At 45.9% G+C, this 14,869-nt stretch overlaps 1 protein-coding gene across 3 annotated transcripts in view; it reads left to right on the forward strand.

Moving 5' to 3' along the window:
- Nucleotides 1–14,869, forward strand: part of UBN2 (ubinuclein 2) — a 647,497-nt gene that overhangs the window by 547,889 nt on the left and 84,739 nt on the right. For 2 of the 3 annotated variants that reach the window (XM_078640321.1, XM_078640327.1), the window contains 2 exons: nt 7,947–8,187; nt 8,777–8,866. The exons of the other annotated variant lie outside the window; for it this stretch is intronic. In XM_078640321.1, the coding sequence (XP_078496447.1) occupies nt 7,947–8,187; nt 8,777–8,866 (331 nt within the window). The remainder of the gene's footprint in view (nt 1–7,946; nt 8,188–8,776; nt 8,867–14,869) is intronic. 3 annotated transcript variants of the gene reach the window in all.

Below are 14,869 nucleotides of genomic sequence, written 5' to 3' on the forward strand. Positions count from 1 at the left end.
CGGTCTCAGACCCAAGTCAAACCTCAGGGTTAGGAGAGGAGTGCTAATTGGTAGGGCCAGCAATTGTCTTAAGAATTTGTTTTCTGTTTTGCTGATATCAGTCCTACATGAGTAGCCCCAGAGTTCGCCGCCGTACATGACCGCCCCCCTTGCTTGCATTTTATAAATCTCCAAGGGTGGGCCAATAGGTTTAATAGTCGACGTATTGGAGAGCTTGAGGATACCCCCTGCAAGTTGGGCCAGTTTCAGTTGGGACTTAATTTTCTGGGGTGCCCACGTCATGCTCTCGTTTATGGTTACCCCCAGATATTCGAAAATCTGGACCATTTCCAGTCTAGTTGTACCTATGCTGGGGTTCGAGCGAGTGGTGGCGGGGGGGTTGAAGATCATAAATTTGGTTTTGAGAACATTAATCTCCAAGCCCCGTCCACCACAAAATGCCTCAAATCCGTCCAATACGCGCTGTTTCCTCATTGGAGACTTAGACAGCAAGAGGGTGTCATCTGCGAACATAATCGCAGGCACCCTGCTACCTGTCAGCTTTGGGGCATCGGTGTTCAGCACACCGTTCAAGTGGGCGATTACCCCGTTGATATAGAGGCAGAACAGGGTAGGTGCCAAAACGCACCCCTGCCTTATCCCCCTGTCAACAGGGAATCTGGATGAGAGTGCTCTATTCTTCCCACACCTGACCCGAGCGAAATTAGCCTTGTGAAGCCTCATCAGCATAGTCAAAAGTTGAGGTGGTATACCCAGCTCAAGGAGCACAGACCATAGTTTCCCCCGTGGGACCAAATCAAAGGCAGCGCGTAGGTCCACGAACACCATATAGAGGCTGCCACCCTCTATCCTGACCGTTTTCCAAAATAATAAGGTCAGACACAAAATTTGGTCCATGGTAGATGTATTTTTCCTAATTTAAGTTTCAGTAGATCTCCGGCGCCGGTTACTTCCACGGGGCGTACCGCAAAGGAACCAAGTAGGTTACCTAACCGATGAGCAGAAGCCACAAGTTACGTGAGCATACGGCTCTTGGAACCCGGACACCCATGAAGCAGCCAATTTCCGCTTTCTGAGTTTTTCTTCCAGAACGGGGAGAACACGACACGATTTTGCAAAGGGCCACAGTTTTGTGGTTCCGTTTTTAATGATCGAGGGCAGGGCGCACCTTAGCGTGTGCGCACCACCCAGGTCATCTACACTGGTCCTGACGAAAACCCACAATTGCAAGATGGTTGAAACATGTGGACCTGTATTTTAATCACATAGCACACGTCGCTATTTTAAAACACCACACGTCTTGAACACCGGAGTCTACCTAATTAGACATAGGTGTCACAGTTCTATCTTTAGGGTGTCCAATCACTCAGGAATAAAGTTTTGGAGTGAGTAGTATTGGCCCCTTTTTAAATCACTGATCACCTTTTAGTATCACTGCACATATAAAAAAGACAAAATTACCCACTCCACTGTAGTCAGGTGTCGAAGCAAACCCTGCTGGCACTCGGCCTGCGGGGTGGGACCCCGATGATGAAGCATGTCACCAACTAGGTTGGTGAGTGAGGGGTCTTCTGAAAGGACATATTATGTCCTGTAAAAAGGTTGGGCACACTGTGCATTATTGATCTTTAAGCTTTGGTTACAGAGTATTTCTCTGTTATACCTATAGGGGGCACTCCTCCATTTGTTTAAGTATTTTTCCTAAACCCTGCCTGATATGGACTAAGAATTGAATGGTCCTCTATCCAGTCCTGTAGGCTATCTAAAATTAACCTCGCAAAGATCTTCTGTGGCACATCAATGAGGCTAATGGGCCTGTAGTTGGCTGGGAGCAGAGGAGAACCCTTCTTGAATATAGGGACTATCTCTGCGCCCAGCCAAGGACAGGGTACCGCCATTCCTCTCAGGACTGCATTAAACATGGTCTGTAAATATGGGCTCCATATCTTTGGTTCGTGTTTGAAGAGGTCTCCCGGGAGTTTGTCCAAGCCCGGGGCTTTTCCAACCGTAAGTTTAGCTATTGCATTGCAAAGCTCCTCCGTTGTAAAGTCAACCACCTCAAGCTGCGGGGTAGATGGTAACAGCATCAATTCTATTCCCCCGGCTACCATACCATACTCCGCTGTGTACAAAGCGCGGAAGTGGTCTTCCCACACTTCGGCTGCTACGTTTGGTTCAATGGCTGATACTGGCTCTCCAGAACCTGTATTGACAATAGACCAAAATTTCTGAGAGTCTGGAGCAGCGAGGGCAGCAGTCAAGTTGGCCCACTTATGATCCCACTCTGCCTTTGCACACTTAATCAGCCGTTTGTGTTCTGTTCTCCTGGCTTGAATTTGTCATTTGTTATTATTCTTCTTCAAAGCCTGTACTAGCTATGATTTAGCCTTTCTACAGGCGGCGTTATACGATGAACTTATGTGAGCCCTTCTGTTCCGTTTGGTCACCCAGGGGTTAAATACCTCAGCTAAGGTGCTTGCTAAATCAGTATGAAGTGCCTGTAATTTGGTATGGAGGTCTGGGGGAGAAGGTTGTGTGATTAGAACACAGACCTCTTCAAATACGGGCCCTATCCATGAATATAATTTGCAAACATCTTCTGGGTGTGCTACTAGTTTATCCCACCTGACTCTGCGTCTATCATTAGATAGAATGATCCTAGTATCAGGGACCGCAGAGCCGATCGTGTTGTCTTTGGTAGGTCCGGGGGGGGGGGGGGGGGGGTCAGTTCCAGAATTAGAGCGTTGTGATCGCTCTCGGCTCTTGCGGTAACCCTTAGGTCGATGACCCTGGGCCAAAGCCTTGTTTCCACTAGTATATAATCCAGCCGTAACACTTGTCCAGGCTTGTTAAAAGTGCACTTGGATGGCATGTCCGAAGGCATGCGACCATTGCGGGCCCTAATTGAATGGTTAAGAGTTAGTGCCGTAATCTGGATGGAATGGGGAGACCATGACCTTGGCGAGGGCGCCTGCGTCGATGGTATAGACCAGTAGTCATCCTCTTCCAAGGATGCGCCATCCCTCAAGCCTGCTAGTGGCTCGAAGTGGCAATTCAGATCACCCCCTACCAGAAGATGAGTGTCACTAGTGATGGTGTTTAGAAAAAGGGACAGCTCCTCAATGGTTCTCGAATGACTAGTTATGCTAACTGGTCGAGAATATACATTGACCAGAGCAAGCTTAAAGGCGTTAGGCCATTCTAGAACTACACATTGAACATCGTTGGAGTGAGTGTTCAAAGTCTTAGCCATACATCCCAGGTGGGAACCCACCCAGATAGTAAGACCCCCTGACCGACGTCTATCTCTATCACCCCCCCCCCCCCCCCCCCCAGAGTGCCAGTACGTTAAATGATGCAAAACCACCACGTAGTTCCTCTTGGCCCCAAGTCTCTTGAAAGAGACATGCATCATTTTTATCTATGAAGGATCCCCACTCCGGACAAGCCATTTGTCCATGCAGGTCTCGTCCGTCCGTTGTTTTCCCTTACATCAACTGTGTGAAGTTATAACATGCATATAATTTAGATGGTAAACCTCATGCTGCCATCATCGTCAATACCTGCTTGATTGTGGCAGTGCCTGATATATCTAGGCTTATCCAAATGTTTCATGCCCCTCCTGCAAGTTATTCAAAACACTGCAGCCAGATTGGTGGTAGCTACCCCTATATTTAGACCCTGTATGAAAACTTCACTGGTTCCCATTGAGTTTAGAATATTCTTCAAGGTATTGTGTACTTTTCAGAACAGCCTTCTTATTAGTAGACGATGCATTGCTATATCGCCTCCGAATTACTGTGGTCCTCCTACCAATTAATCATGAAACCGCTGTGCATATGAAAAAGAGGCTTGGCAAATGAAATATTACAGTAGTCACCCTTTCTCTTTGGGACTATTTGCCACCTAAACTTTCTGATGCGACTTAAAACTATTAAAAACTTGTACCTCCTGTTCTAGACAACTTCCAAGGTACCCTTGCCAATAACTTCAGCATTTCTCTGCACTCAGCTTGTGGCATGCTCACAAAATTTACAGTCAAAACATACCCTGGGGATGGTTGTGTGAAGAAAGTCCGGCCTGTTGAGGCTTGGCTGTACATAATCATTAGAGCAGCTGTTCGCTTCACGATTCTTTCGGAATGAGGCCAGATCAGAAATGACACACAAACACACACACTATATACTTACTGTCAATAGAAGCTTAGATTTGGTTCCTTTCAAGCGGAGCCAAATTGCTTTCCTACACAGGTGTTGCTGGAAGAGCCCCCATGTTATGTGTTGAATGGTATGTTCCAAAAATTATAAAAACATGGACAGTGTACACATGAAATGGGTTTTCTTTATGGAGGAGGGGCCACAATCGCTCGTAAACTATAATAAAAAGCCACAATGTACCACCGCTCCCCCCAAGTGACTCTGGGTCAACAGAGAACATAGATGCAAGGTCAAGAAAGTCATGAGGACAAGTAGAGGGCGAGTGCCATCCCCTGCGGGCTTCTTTAGTACTGGGCATGGCATGTTAACACTGTTGCAAGGATCATACTCGTACACAGAACTGTGCACAGAGACCTAGGACGTCAGTTAATTGTGGTGTACCAGAAACTCACCTCTGTACCTAGAAAAACCCCAACCCGCTAGCATCAGTGTCACATTAGCTCTTGTCCTATAGCAAAGTAACCAATGATTAGACAACTTAGAACATGCGACTTAGGACCATCTCAGGAATGGTGGGAAGTGAGAACACTCTTTTGTTATACTATCATACAAGTCCACTACAGGAGTAAATAAGAGACACAGTAAGGTTAAAATGTTTATTTTAACAATGTGATCTCATGTGCAGTATCTTAGCCAATATAAGCAGACACATGATTAAAAATAATATGGTCAGCTTGGTTACAATTCCATAAAATACAAAAGGAGAAATCATATTACAATGATGGTGAAAACAGGTCCTGTAGCGCCTAATTTTAACACCCTCCCTACATAGGAACTATGTATTCTAAACTAAAGAAGGTTTCCTAGGCTTGTTTTGGGGGACCCCATTACCTTTCCGCCCAGTAAGAGTAAATTACATCTGGATCAGCATAGGCTCTCTGCATCCCTGGAAACGGAAATCTTCCAAGTGTCTGAAATCATGGCTAGTGTGTGATAATAAGGATGCCAGAATCTTACTTGGCTCACAGCTGCCAAAATGTTGTGTCTAGAGAACGTTACCCGAACATGTCGAAAAACAACTAACATGTTTTGATAACCTTGACGGCTTTAGCACTCACCTTGCAGACTAGTGGCACGATGTAAGTCTAGAGATGTCGAAAACAAACCTTTTCTCACGTGTAGACCTTCGTTAAGGCTAACTAACAAAAACAGCTATGCAGTGTCGTGTGTACAAGCAGCAAAAGGTAAAATTGTGTTTAAACTTCTAATAAGCCATGCGAACATAACATGCACGTAAAGCAGGTTCTAGGCTATACTACAACACTTCTTGGCATCCTTCACATAAAGTCAAACAGAGCCGAGACTTGAATTGCCCAGTCCAACAAGGAAGCCACTGTTCTCACTCCCTAGATTTTACAATAAGTGCATTTCTGAGAGCAGGCCAAGTGCCAGGGCCTGTTTCATTCGTGACAGTTGTGATTCTATTACACTGCACAGCACAGAGCGATTGGTGCCTTGAATGACCAATGCCAGTGCAACCTTTTCACCAACAAACCCATACCAAATTATTTTTGTACTAACTGATCGACTTACGCAAATATTATATTTTTTCTCTGTTTCGTGTGTTGCAAACACTTTTTTTGCACTGATTAAGTTTTAGTTATTGGTGTAGAATTGGCCTCTAAGTGTACCCATTCTACTCCCAGGCCCACAGACCCATCCTCACTTTTGCATGACATCGGTGAAGGTTGGGCAACGGACAGGAACCATTTGAAGGCTTATCTTGATGGTTCTGTTCTGTGTTTGGAAGGCTCAAAGAGGTCACTGGACATGTTACCCTGCTCCAGACAGAGCAGTCCTTGGCAAAATGTAAAATGGAAGATTGAGGCGAAATGCTGACTGTGGGTAGGCCTAGTGGTATTTTACTGCATCCTCAAGGTAAGAGATTGGAGGTGCCCTGGCAGGGTTACATACATGGATGCTAGAACACCCCAGGTAGAAATAGGGCCCCCTCTCACGGGGGGCAGATTGGAGCTGTGCTTCTGTAGAGCCGCAGACACTTTAAAATGTCAGTTTCACAGTGGAATACCCTGCTAAATCAGTTTACATTGATTTAAGGCTAAAAAAGAATGATTATGAGTAAAATAGTGCCGCAATAATGCCGCTAAATTTCCATTGTTGTGCCGCTACATTTCCATTTTGTGCCGCGAAATTTTGGACATCTATGCTGCAATATCCTGGGGGTCTGCCTAGAGCGCATTCCATTTGCAAAATAGGGGCGTCAATGGCCTTTTTAGGCAACATCCCTCAAGCTGATATATGTAAGGCAGCTACATGGTCTACACCACACACATGTACCAAACACTATTGTGTAGATGCGTTAGCACGTCAACAGGCTAATGTAGGCCAAACAGTACTGAAAACACTGTTTCAAACAACTGCAACATCTACTGGTTAGTCACCGGTTTGAGAGTATACTGCTTTATAGTCTTTGCAAAGTATGTGTATCTACAGCACACATGCCTCGAACGGATAATGTTACTCACCCAGTAAGCATCTGTTCTTGGCATTTAGAGTTGTAGATTCACATGCGCCCACCCGCCTCCCCGGGTACCTGTAGTTGTAGCAGTTCTTAAATTATACATTCATGCGCATGAACATCTCTATACTACACTTATTTACTCCTTTCTCACCCTCTTGCAGGAAAACAATATAAAAATCACTGAAACGAGGAGTCACCTTACCTCATGACTAGGAAAGACTTCTTTGCAGAAAAATAACTTGCAAACTTCCGGACCCAGCACTAGATGGCAGGAGTATGCAAAGCATGTGAATCTACATGCCAAGAACAGATGATTACTCTGTAAGTAACATTATCCTTCCAGTAAATACTGTATCTACCTGCAGATTCCTCACTGACTTGTTCGCCTCCCGGTTGGTTGGATTATAGGGAAACATCCTAACATTAGTTAGGTACTGGAATTCTTCATCGATGTCCATCTGCCCTCTCGTCTCGAATGCTTGGGGAAAAAAGTGGGAAACTGACGTGGATTCTCTGGGGTGGGCCTTTTATGACCTCGGTTGCGTCGCCTGACGTTACTTACAGCCTCAAATAAGTCCAGCACCCACTACTAGCGACCTATGTTTTTCGGATCCTGTCTGGTGCCTGAGATTGTTCTACAGGTGAGGAATCTGCAGGTAGTGTATCCATCAGAAAGATCATTACTATAGTTAAGTACGTTTTTTTTCTTGGCCATTCGTTTTGGAGTACAACAATATTGTGGACTCTGGATGCCATTGGTAAAGGACAATACTAGCTGTTTTGCCCTGGGATTCCAAGTAAATTCCACACAATTACCTTGTCTCTCTCTTTTCGAAGCTTAAGAATTCTGAGCGAGCTTGTAGTTTGAAAATGTAGTGTACATTTTTTGTATTTATGAATGAGGCATTTCAAGAAAAGGTGTCCCTAGTATTTAAGTGGTGCATTAGGTCATAGGCAGCTGAAGGGTGTTGCATATATAAGTGATGAAAGTGTGCCACTGATGGTAAGTTGTATATAGTTGAAAATGCGTAGCTTCCTGAGGTCAGCAGCCAGGAAGAATTAGAGGGGCTTAAAAATAAGACTGTTAAAGTTAACATGAGCCTTTTGCTTTTCATACTGTACTGCAGACTGTCACAACTAATATGAATCTATGACCTCCTACACTGATGATTATCCTAGTATTATAAACTTTGCTCTGAGATTCTTTTCCCATGTGAAAACATGTACCGATTTGCCTTTCTATGCAGTCAACAGCAGGGGCATCTTTACTGGCTAACACCTCACCTCTGACCCTCATGACGTCGCCTCTCTCTGTTACTAATCAGAACGTGGCATCTTCACCATTGACTCCTTTCGGCATGTTGGGCGGACTAGTTCCCGTAACTGTGCCCTTCCATTTGCCGCTGGAGCTGCTGCGCTTTGGTGGCGATGCAGTGACCACTTCCTCAGGAACTACCTCAGCTGTATTCCACCACAGTCTCACTCAAAGTAAGTCACTGTCAGAACTCCTCCTGGTTTATGTGGTGCACACTATCAGAGGTTTGCTTGCGAACTTCCACAACTGCTGTTTTTGTTTAATTAATTAGAAGATAGTCTGTTCCTAGGTGTTTGCCCTAGGTTGGTGGTGGTTGGGAGACTGAATATAATCCATTCCTGTAGCTGCCGCTTCCATCTGCTGTTCTGTTTTCATTTGACTTTCAGTTGGCTCCCTCATGGGTTACTTCATAGCTTAACTTGTCTGAGGTATTGTGATTTCTATGAAAGAAAAAACCTTGTGGCTAGGAAGCAGTGTTTCGTGCATGCAACTTATATGCTTTAAGACTTTTTGCTATATACTCACTATATACGCCTCTCCTGTTAATCTAAACAACTAGCCCCCCGCCTCCCTGGGTGAATGTTTCTAAAGCCCTGTTCCTAAGATTGTTCATTGGCCACACTTTTGCCCAACTCCTAGAGACTGAATTTCCACTCACTCTTTTAGTTCTTTTTCTCTTTTGCATCAGCCCTCTGGTGTCAGGGTCTGTAACCCAGTCTCCTATTTTTCCATCCCTCTCGCTATCTCTCTCTCCCCTTCTAGATTTGCTGAAAGGTTTACAGACAAGCACGCAGCATGCAGCGAACCTTTCTCACACCATGCCGCCTGCACATTTGCAGCAGGCATTTACAGGTAAGAGACTGCATCCCATGTTTCCATTCTGTGGGAGAGACCAAATAATGAACTGAAATGATCTTTAGAAATCCTTTGGCACTTGGCCCGGAATTCAGAAGGGGGTTGTGTGATCTTCAGTTGGTTATTCAATTTTAATTGGGTGAGGTTGAGAACCATTGGTCATAAGGCAATGTTCTTATGCAGTACCATTCAGTAATAAAGTTAAAATGTAATATGCTTAAAATCCAAACTGTATTAAAGTAAGATATAATAAGCAAAATGACAAAAATTCAATAATGGGGGAAGTAGAAATAGCCCCATAAATGCAAAGCTCTAATGATAGTCGCTGGTCACAGTCTACTGCGATCGAGGTGCAATTTGAAGATGACCGCGATGGAATGTGGGTATACCAACCAGCTTTTTCCTTGTCAAAGATTCTACCTTCTCACTTAGTCTGTTAAGTACCAGTCCATTACAGGAATACAATTTTAAACCCACTCACGACCTCAGTGGAGGCACTTGGAGACTGGTAGGGTGTCAGGCAGAGGCTACAGGCAGAGTCCAGTCCAGATCCATTTGTCACTGGTCAGCTGTGTACTTCCATAAAAAAGGCTTCTTACAGCTTGAATCCTTGTAACCTGAACAGGAGGCCAGCCTTATGTCCCTTGAAATTCACTTATTTGCCCAGGATACCAGAGGGTGCAGGTCCAGTCCTTCAGGGCTCATTTGAAGGTCAGATAGCAGGTCCAGACCTTTCCACCTTTCGTGATCTTCCGCAAGTGTTCTGAAGTGGGTGCCTGCAGGTGCCACATTTATGCCTAGCACTAGCTAGTGGGTGGGAATGACTCCTGGGCAAACCATAACCAATAGGGTGAAAGTTCCTGCAGCCAATCCTACCTACTTGGGGCATTTTCTAGTTGGCACAAGTCTTAGACATCTCTAAACTTGGGCTCTGAGGGCTAAGGGGTGTGAGGTAAGTATAGTGTGAGGGAAGTATACTATGGTAATCCTAAGGTCCTTCCACATCTAACACTAAATTCCTATTTGAGGCAGGCACTATAGCCACAATAAACCCAGAGACAGAAGCCTGGTAGGACAAAAGTAGAGTCATTCAGCAACCAAACAGTAGTTCCACAACAATTTGCTTTGGAATCCTGTTGTCTCCGATTTCAAGTGTGCCCTAATGGTTATAAGTGAGTCCAGCAAACCTGTTGAACAGGATTTGATATGGAAACAGATTTCACACTAGTGTTAAAAAAAAAAAAAAGGGATGCCCACAGCACACCCCACTCGTCCGAAACATATTCTTGGAAGTTCATAGTAGTCATTTACCCATTAGGGGGAGCGTATTCTGGAGGTGTTTCATACCTAATCAATGCTAATTGCTGGCTGGTAGCTTGCAGAGATTTATATTAATCAGCCTTCTGACAGTTCGGACAGGTAACTTTCTAAAAGTTATCTCTTAAAAATATGATCCGCCATGACGTTAATTTGTTTTTAATAACTATTGCAAATAGTTGTTTATTTCTCTAACTTGTCCCATTCCCAAGATACAGTATTATTATTTTAATCTAATCTGTTTTGTTTACATTGGACAGCTAGGCCTGCCACTGTGAAAAATAGCTTTTGTGGTGCTAGTCATTGTAAGGATATGTTTAGATGAAAAAAATTCTACATGTGTTCTTCTTAAATACCATGCTCCCTGCCTTGTGGGCTACAAGGCCTACATAGGAGTGACTTCGTAATATTGAAAAGGGAGGTTTTGACCTGTGAAAAGGTTTTTGAGAGGTCACATTGCTGTTACGCTGCTTCATCAGGCTACACTTGTAGGCCTAAAGTCATGTTTGCACTGCCATGGCAGTGGGTGGCACAAATCAGGTGATTCAGTTCACTAGTGAAATTAAACTGTTTGAGGCATGTGAGCTGTAGATCACATGCTGTGCATAGTTGGCCATCTAGTGTTGGGTCCGGATGTTTGCACTTTGTTTTTGTTCGAAGAAGTCTTTCCAGTCACGAGGTAGGTGACTCCTCCTTTCAATGATAGTGCGCATGGGCATCAACTCCATAGTTTTTTTCCGCCATCGAGTTCGAACGTCTATCTGGTTTGACACCGTTCCTTCGGTTTCCCTCGGTGCGCAAGATACTCACCCTCGACGGTATTATTTTCTATCACGTTTTCCCTTTTATCGCATATCGTATTTACTTGCAAAAACTAAACTTTAAATCAGAAAGCTCGTGGGAGGCCGTCAGGTCTACCCGCGTCGGGCCGACCCACAGTCAATGGAACAAACTCCCTTTAAATTCTGCCCTTGTCACGCGTAATACCCACGTACCGACTCGCACGAAGTGTGTAATCTATGTGTGTCCCCTAAAGACAGATAACAGGACTGCAACACGTGCCAGACTTTCCGCTCCAAAAAGATACTTTGCGACAGTCTGGCTCAACGTCTCGACATGCAGAGCCAGGACCCAAGCTCCATTCCAGACATCTTCGGACCCCACTCGGACAGCGAGGTCATGGGAACCGAGGAGGAGCAGGAGCAGATCACCATCCCGGAGCTCGACTCTGACCAAGAGGGCGACTTCCCACATGGACAGTGTACCGTGAGTACAGCTCCCCCATTGTCCCAAGACCCAACTCCCCAAAAGAAGGCGGCTCCGGGACAACCCACGCCCTCTTGCTCCAGTCGGCACCGAGACCATGCTTCTGACGCCCCACCTTCTGGCTCGGCACCAAAGCCTACCAAAAAGCCTTCCGGCTCCGAAAAGACTCCCTCCAAATCAAGTTTGGAGCACAGACCTTCGGTGTCTAAGTACAAGTCCGACACCGATCCTCACCATTCGGCACCAAAACACACTTTGGATCCGAAAATATTAACACCCAAGTCTTCGACACCTAAACTTTCGGCGCCAAAACAGATGTGCGAAATCACCAAAAAGACAGTTTCAACGCTCCGATCGACAAACCGTATCCGAAACAAAAAGTACTGTTTAGTCATCCTCAAACTGGACATATCGCCACTAAAGTGGCTTTAAAAATAAGTCCTGGTACAGAGGAAGAATACCACATTCCTTTAAAGAAGAGAACGGTTGGAACTAACCCTTCCCCTCTTCCTTCACCTCAGTTTCAGCCTATTTCACCTGAACATTCACCACCACATACATCTGTCAACTATGATGATGGGGATGACAATGGGGATTATAATCAACCAATGCAAGACCCATGGGATGATTGCAATACCAGTTCGCCCACGGGCAATGATCCTGATTTATATCCTAACAAGCCCTCTCCACCTGATGAGAGTAGGCTACATTGAGTTACTGTGTAGAGCTGCCAACTACCATGGGGTGCAGCTACATAAGGAGTCCTTGGAAGAGGATTTCCTCTTTGAAACCCTCAGTACAACGCAGAGGTCCTCACATACACTACCTATGCTCAAAGGGATCATCAGGAATGTAGATTACATTTTTAACGACCCGGTCAGAGCTCGTATTCTTAACCCTAGAGTAGACCAAAAATACAAGCCAGCACCATCGAACCCAGTATATATAAAAGGTCAGTTGCCACTAGACACCCTGGTTGTGTCCAATGCAAGGAAAAGGGCCAACTCACACACAACGGGAGATGCTCCACCCCTGGATAAAGAATCCAAACATATTGACAGGAAGTAAGGAGGCAGGAGCATCGATGGCATGCTAGTTGGGATCTAAAAGACAGGGAAGCTCATAAAACCCTGCTTAAAAGATATAAGGCAGAAGTTATTGGGACCTAACAAGACTACTTTACGGCCCTGACTTCTTCCCTTTCATCTCCCAAAGAGCTCTTCAGGATCGTGGACTCTCTTACATCCCTTCAGGTCCCCGATCCTGTTATTTCTTCTCAGGAGCTCTGCAATGACATAGCTCTCTTCTTTCAGTCCAAAATATCGGACATCTATACTTCCTTGGAGTCACAGAGGCTATCAACGGCTGAGCCACCGGTTACAGTGGTCTTGGATGTCTCCTCGGCTGAGCTTTCTTCGGCCGGCTGTCTGGAATCCTTTCCTCCGCTGTCTCTACAAGATCTTGAGACGCTGCTTGACAAAACGAAGTCAGGGTCTCCGCTGGATGCTTGCCCTCTTAAGATCCTGAAGCAGTGTAGAGGATCTCTCTTACCCCCTTTGCTTGACATCATGAATGGGGTAATGAGGGAGGGTGTCTTTCCACAGCAGTGGAAAAATGCGGTGGTAAAACCTCTGCTTAAGAAACCCTCCCTAGATCCAGGGGTATTAAAGAACTTCCGCCCCATCTCACTGCTCCCGGCCCCCGCGAAGATGCTCGAGGCCCATTTAAATGGGCATCTTGCTGTCTTCGTGGAGAATTCGGGCTGCCTGGATCCTTCCCAGCATGGTTTCAGGAGGGAACATAGCACCGAGTCTGCCCTCACCCTGGTGCTCGATTCCATCCGTATGAGCGTGGATGGGGGTCGGACATCCCTCCTGATCCTTCTGGACCTCACGGCTGCCTTCGATACCCTGTCTCCCCGTGTCCTAACATCTCGACTGGGTGAGATTGGGGTCGGGGGGGCAGCCCTGGGGTTGCTCTCCTCTTTTCTCGATCACAGAGAGCAGAGGGTAATGCTGGGAACATTTCTATCTCCATCCCTGTCTGTGCAATGTGGGGTCCCTCAGGGGTCGGCGCTTAGCCTCACCCTTTTTAACATCTATGTGACCCCCCTTGCCAGACTTATTAGATCTTTTGGGATGGAGGTAGTCTCCTACGCGGATGACACCCAGATCCTCGTGTCTTTCTCCCAGTCAACCGAGCTGACGACCTCCAGTTTTAGATCTTGTATGGAGGCTGTCAGCCAGTGGATGATCTACAACTCACTGAAATTGAATGGGGAGAAGACCGAGGTGATGGTGTTCGGCGGAAAGGAAGACATTTGGTCTATGGAGTGGTGGCCTGACTCATTGGGTGCCTGCCCTAAACCTACCTCCTCGGCTAAAAATCTCGGGGTTATAATTGACCCCACCCTTGGTATGTGCCAACAGGTCACTAGGACGATATCTACCTGTTGGGGTATAATCTACATCCTAAGGAAAATTAGGAACTACCTTTCCTTGCAGGCAAGAAGGCAACTGGCTGTCGCCCTTCTGGGTTCTCGCCTGGACTACTGCAATGCGCTGTATGCTGGGCTGAATAAGAGTAAGCTGCAGCGCTTGCAGGTAGTCCAGAATGCGGCAGCCAGATTTGTCTTTGATTTTCCTCGACGCTCTTCGGCCACGCTGGCCAGGAAGCAGCTTCACTGGCTTCCGATCAAGGAGCGGATAGTCTTTAAGTCCATGTGCATGGTCTATAAGGCTCTGGCGAAAAGTAGCCCTACAGGCATTGGATCCATCCTGTCTTACTACAACCCTGGCAGGAACCTCCGCTCCTCTAATTATCTTCTTCTCCGCGTCCCACGCATTCGGAAAACCAGATGGGGCGGTAGGGCTTTTTCCCATTTGGCTCCTAAATGGTGGAATGATCTTCCATTAGAGCTAAGGTCCCTCCCCTCCCTCCAGACTTTCAGAGCTGCCCTTAAAACACGCCTCTTTGTACAAGCGTATGAGTAGACGTGCCCTGCATCTTGATCTTTTTGTTAGGCGCCTTGACACCTCTGGGTTTAGTTTGCGCGATACAAGATGCATAATAAATAAATAAATAAATTGATGCTTCCGGGAAAAGGGTGGCCTCTCAGGCAGCCAATTTCTGGCATTGCTAGCACGATATGACTGTGCGCACTGGGACGAGATGGAGCAATTAATACAATATTTGCCCCACGAACATAGATCTAAGGCACAAGACCTGGTGCGTGAAGGGCAACTTATTTCCAATAACGCTATAAGATGTTCCCCAGGTGCTGCAGACACACCTACTAGAGCTGTAAACACCAGTGTCCTCTTGGGACGACATGCTTGACTTCGCATATCTGGGTTCAAACCAGAGGTGCAAACCTCCATTTTAAATACTCCCTTTGATAAATAACATCTATTTGGC

Source organism: Lissotriton helveticus, chromosome 1_1 (genome assembly GCF_964261635.1).
Source record: "Lissotriton helveticus chromosome 1_1, aLisHel1.1, whole genome shotgun sequence".
Taxonomy (NCBI): Eukaryota; Metazoa; Chordata; class Amphibia; order Caudata; family Salamandridae; genus Lissotriton; species Lissotriton helveticus.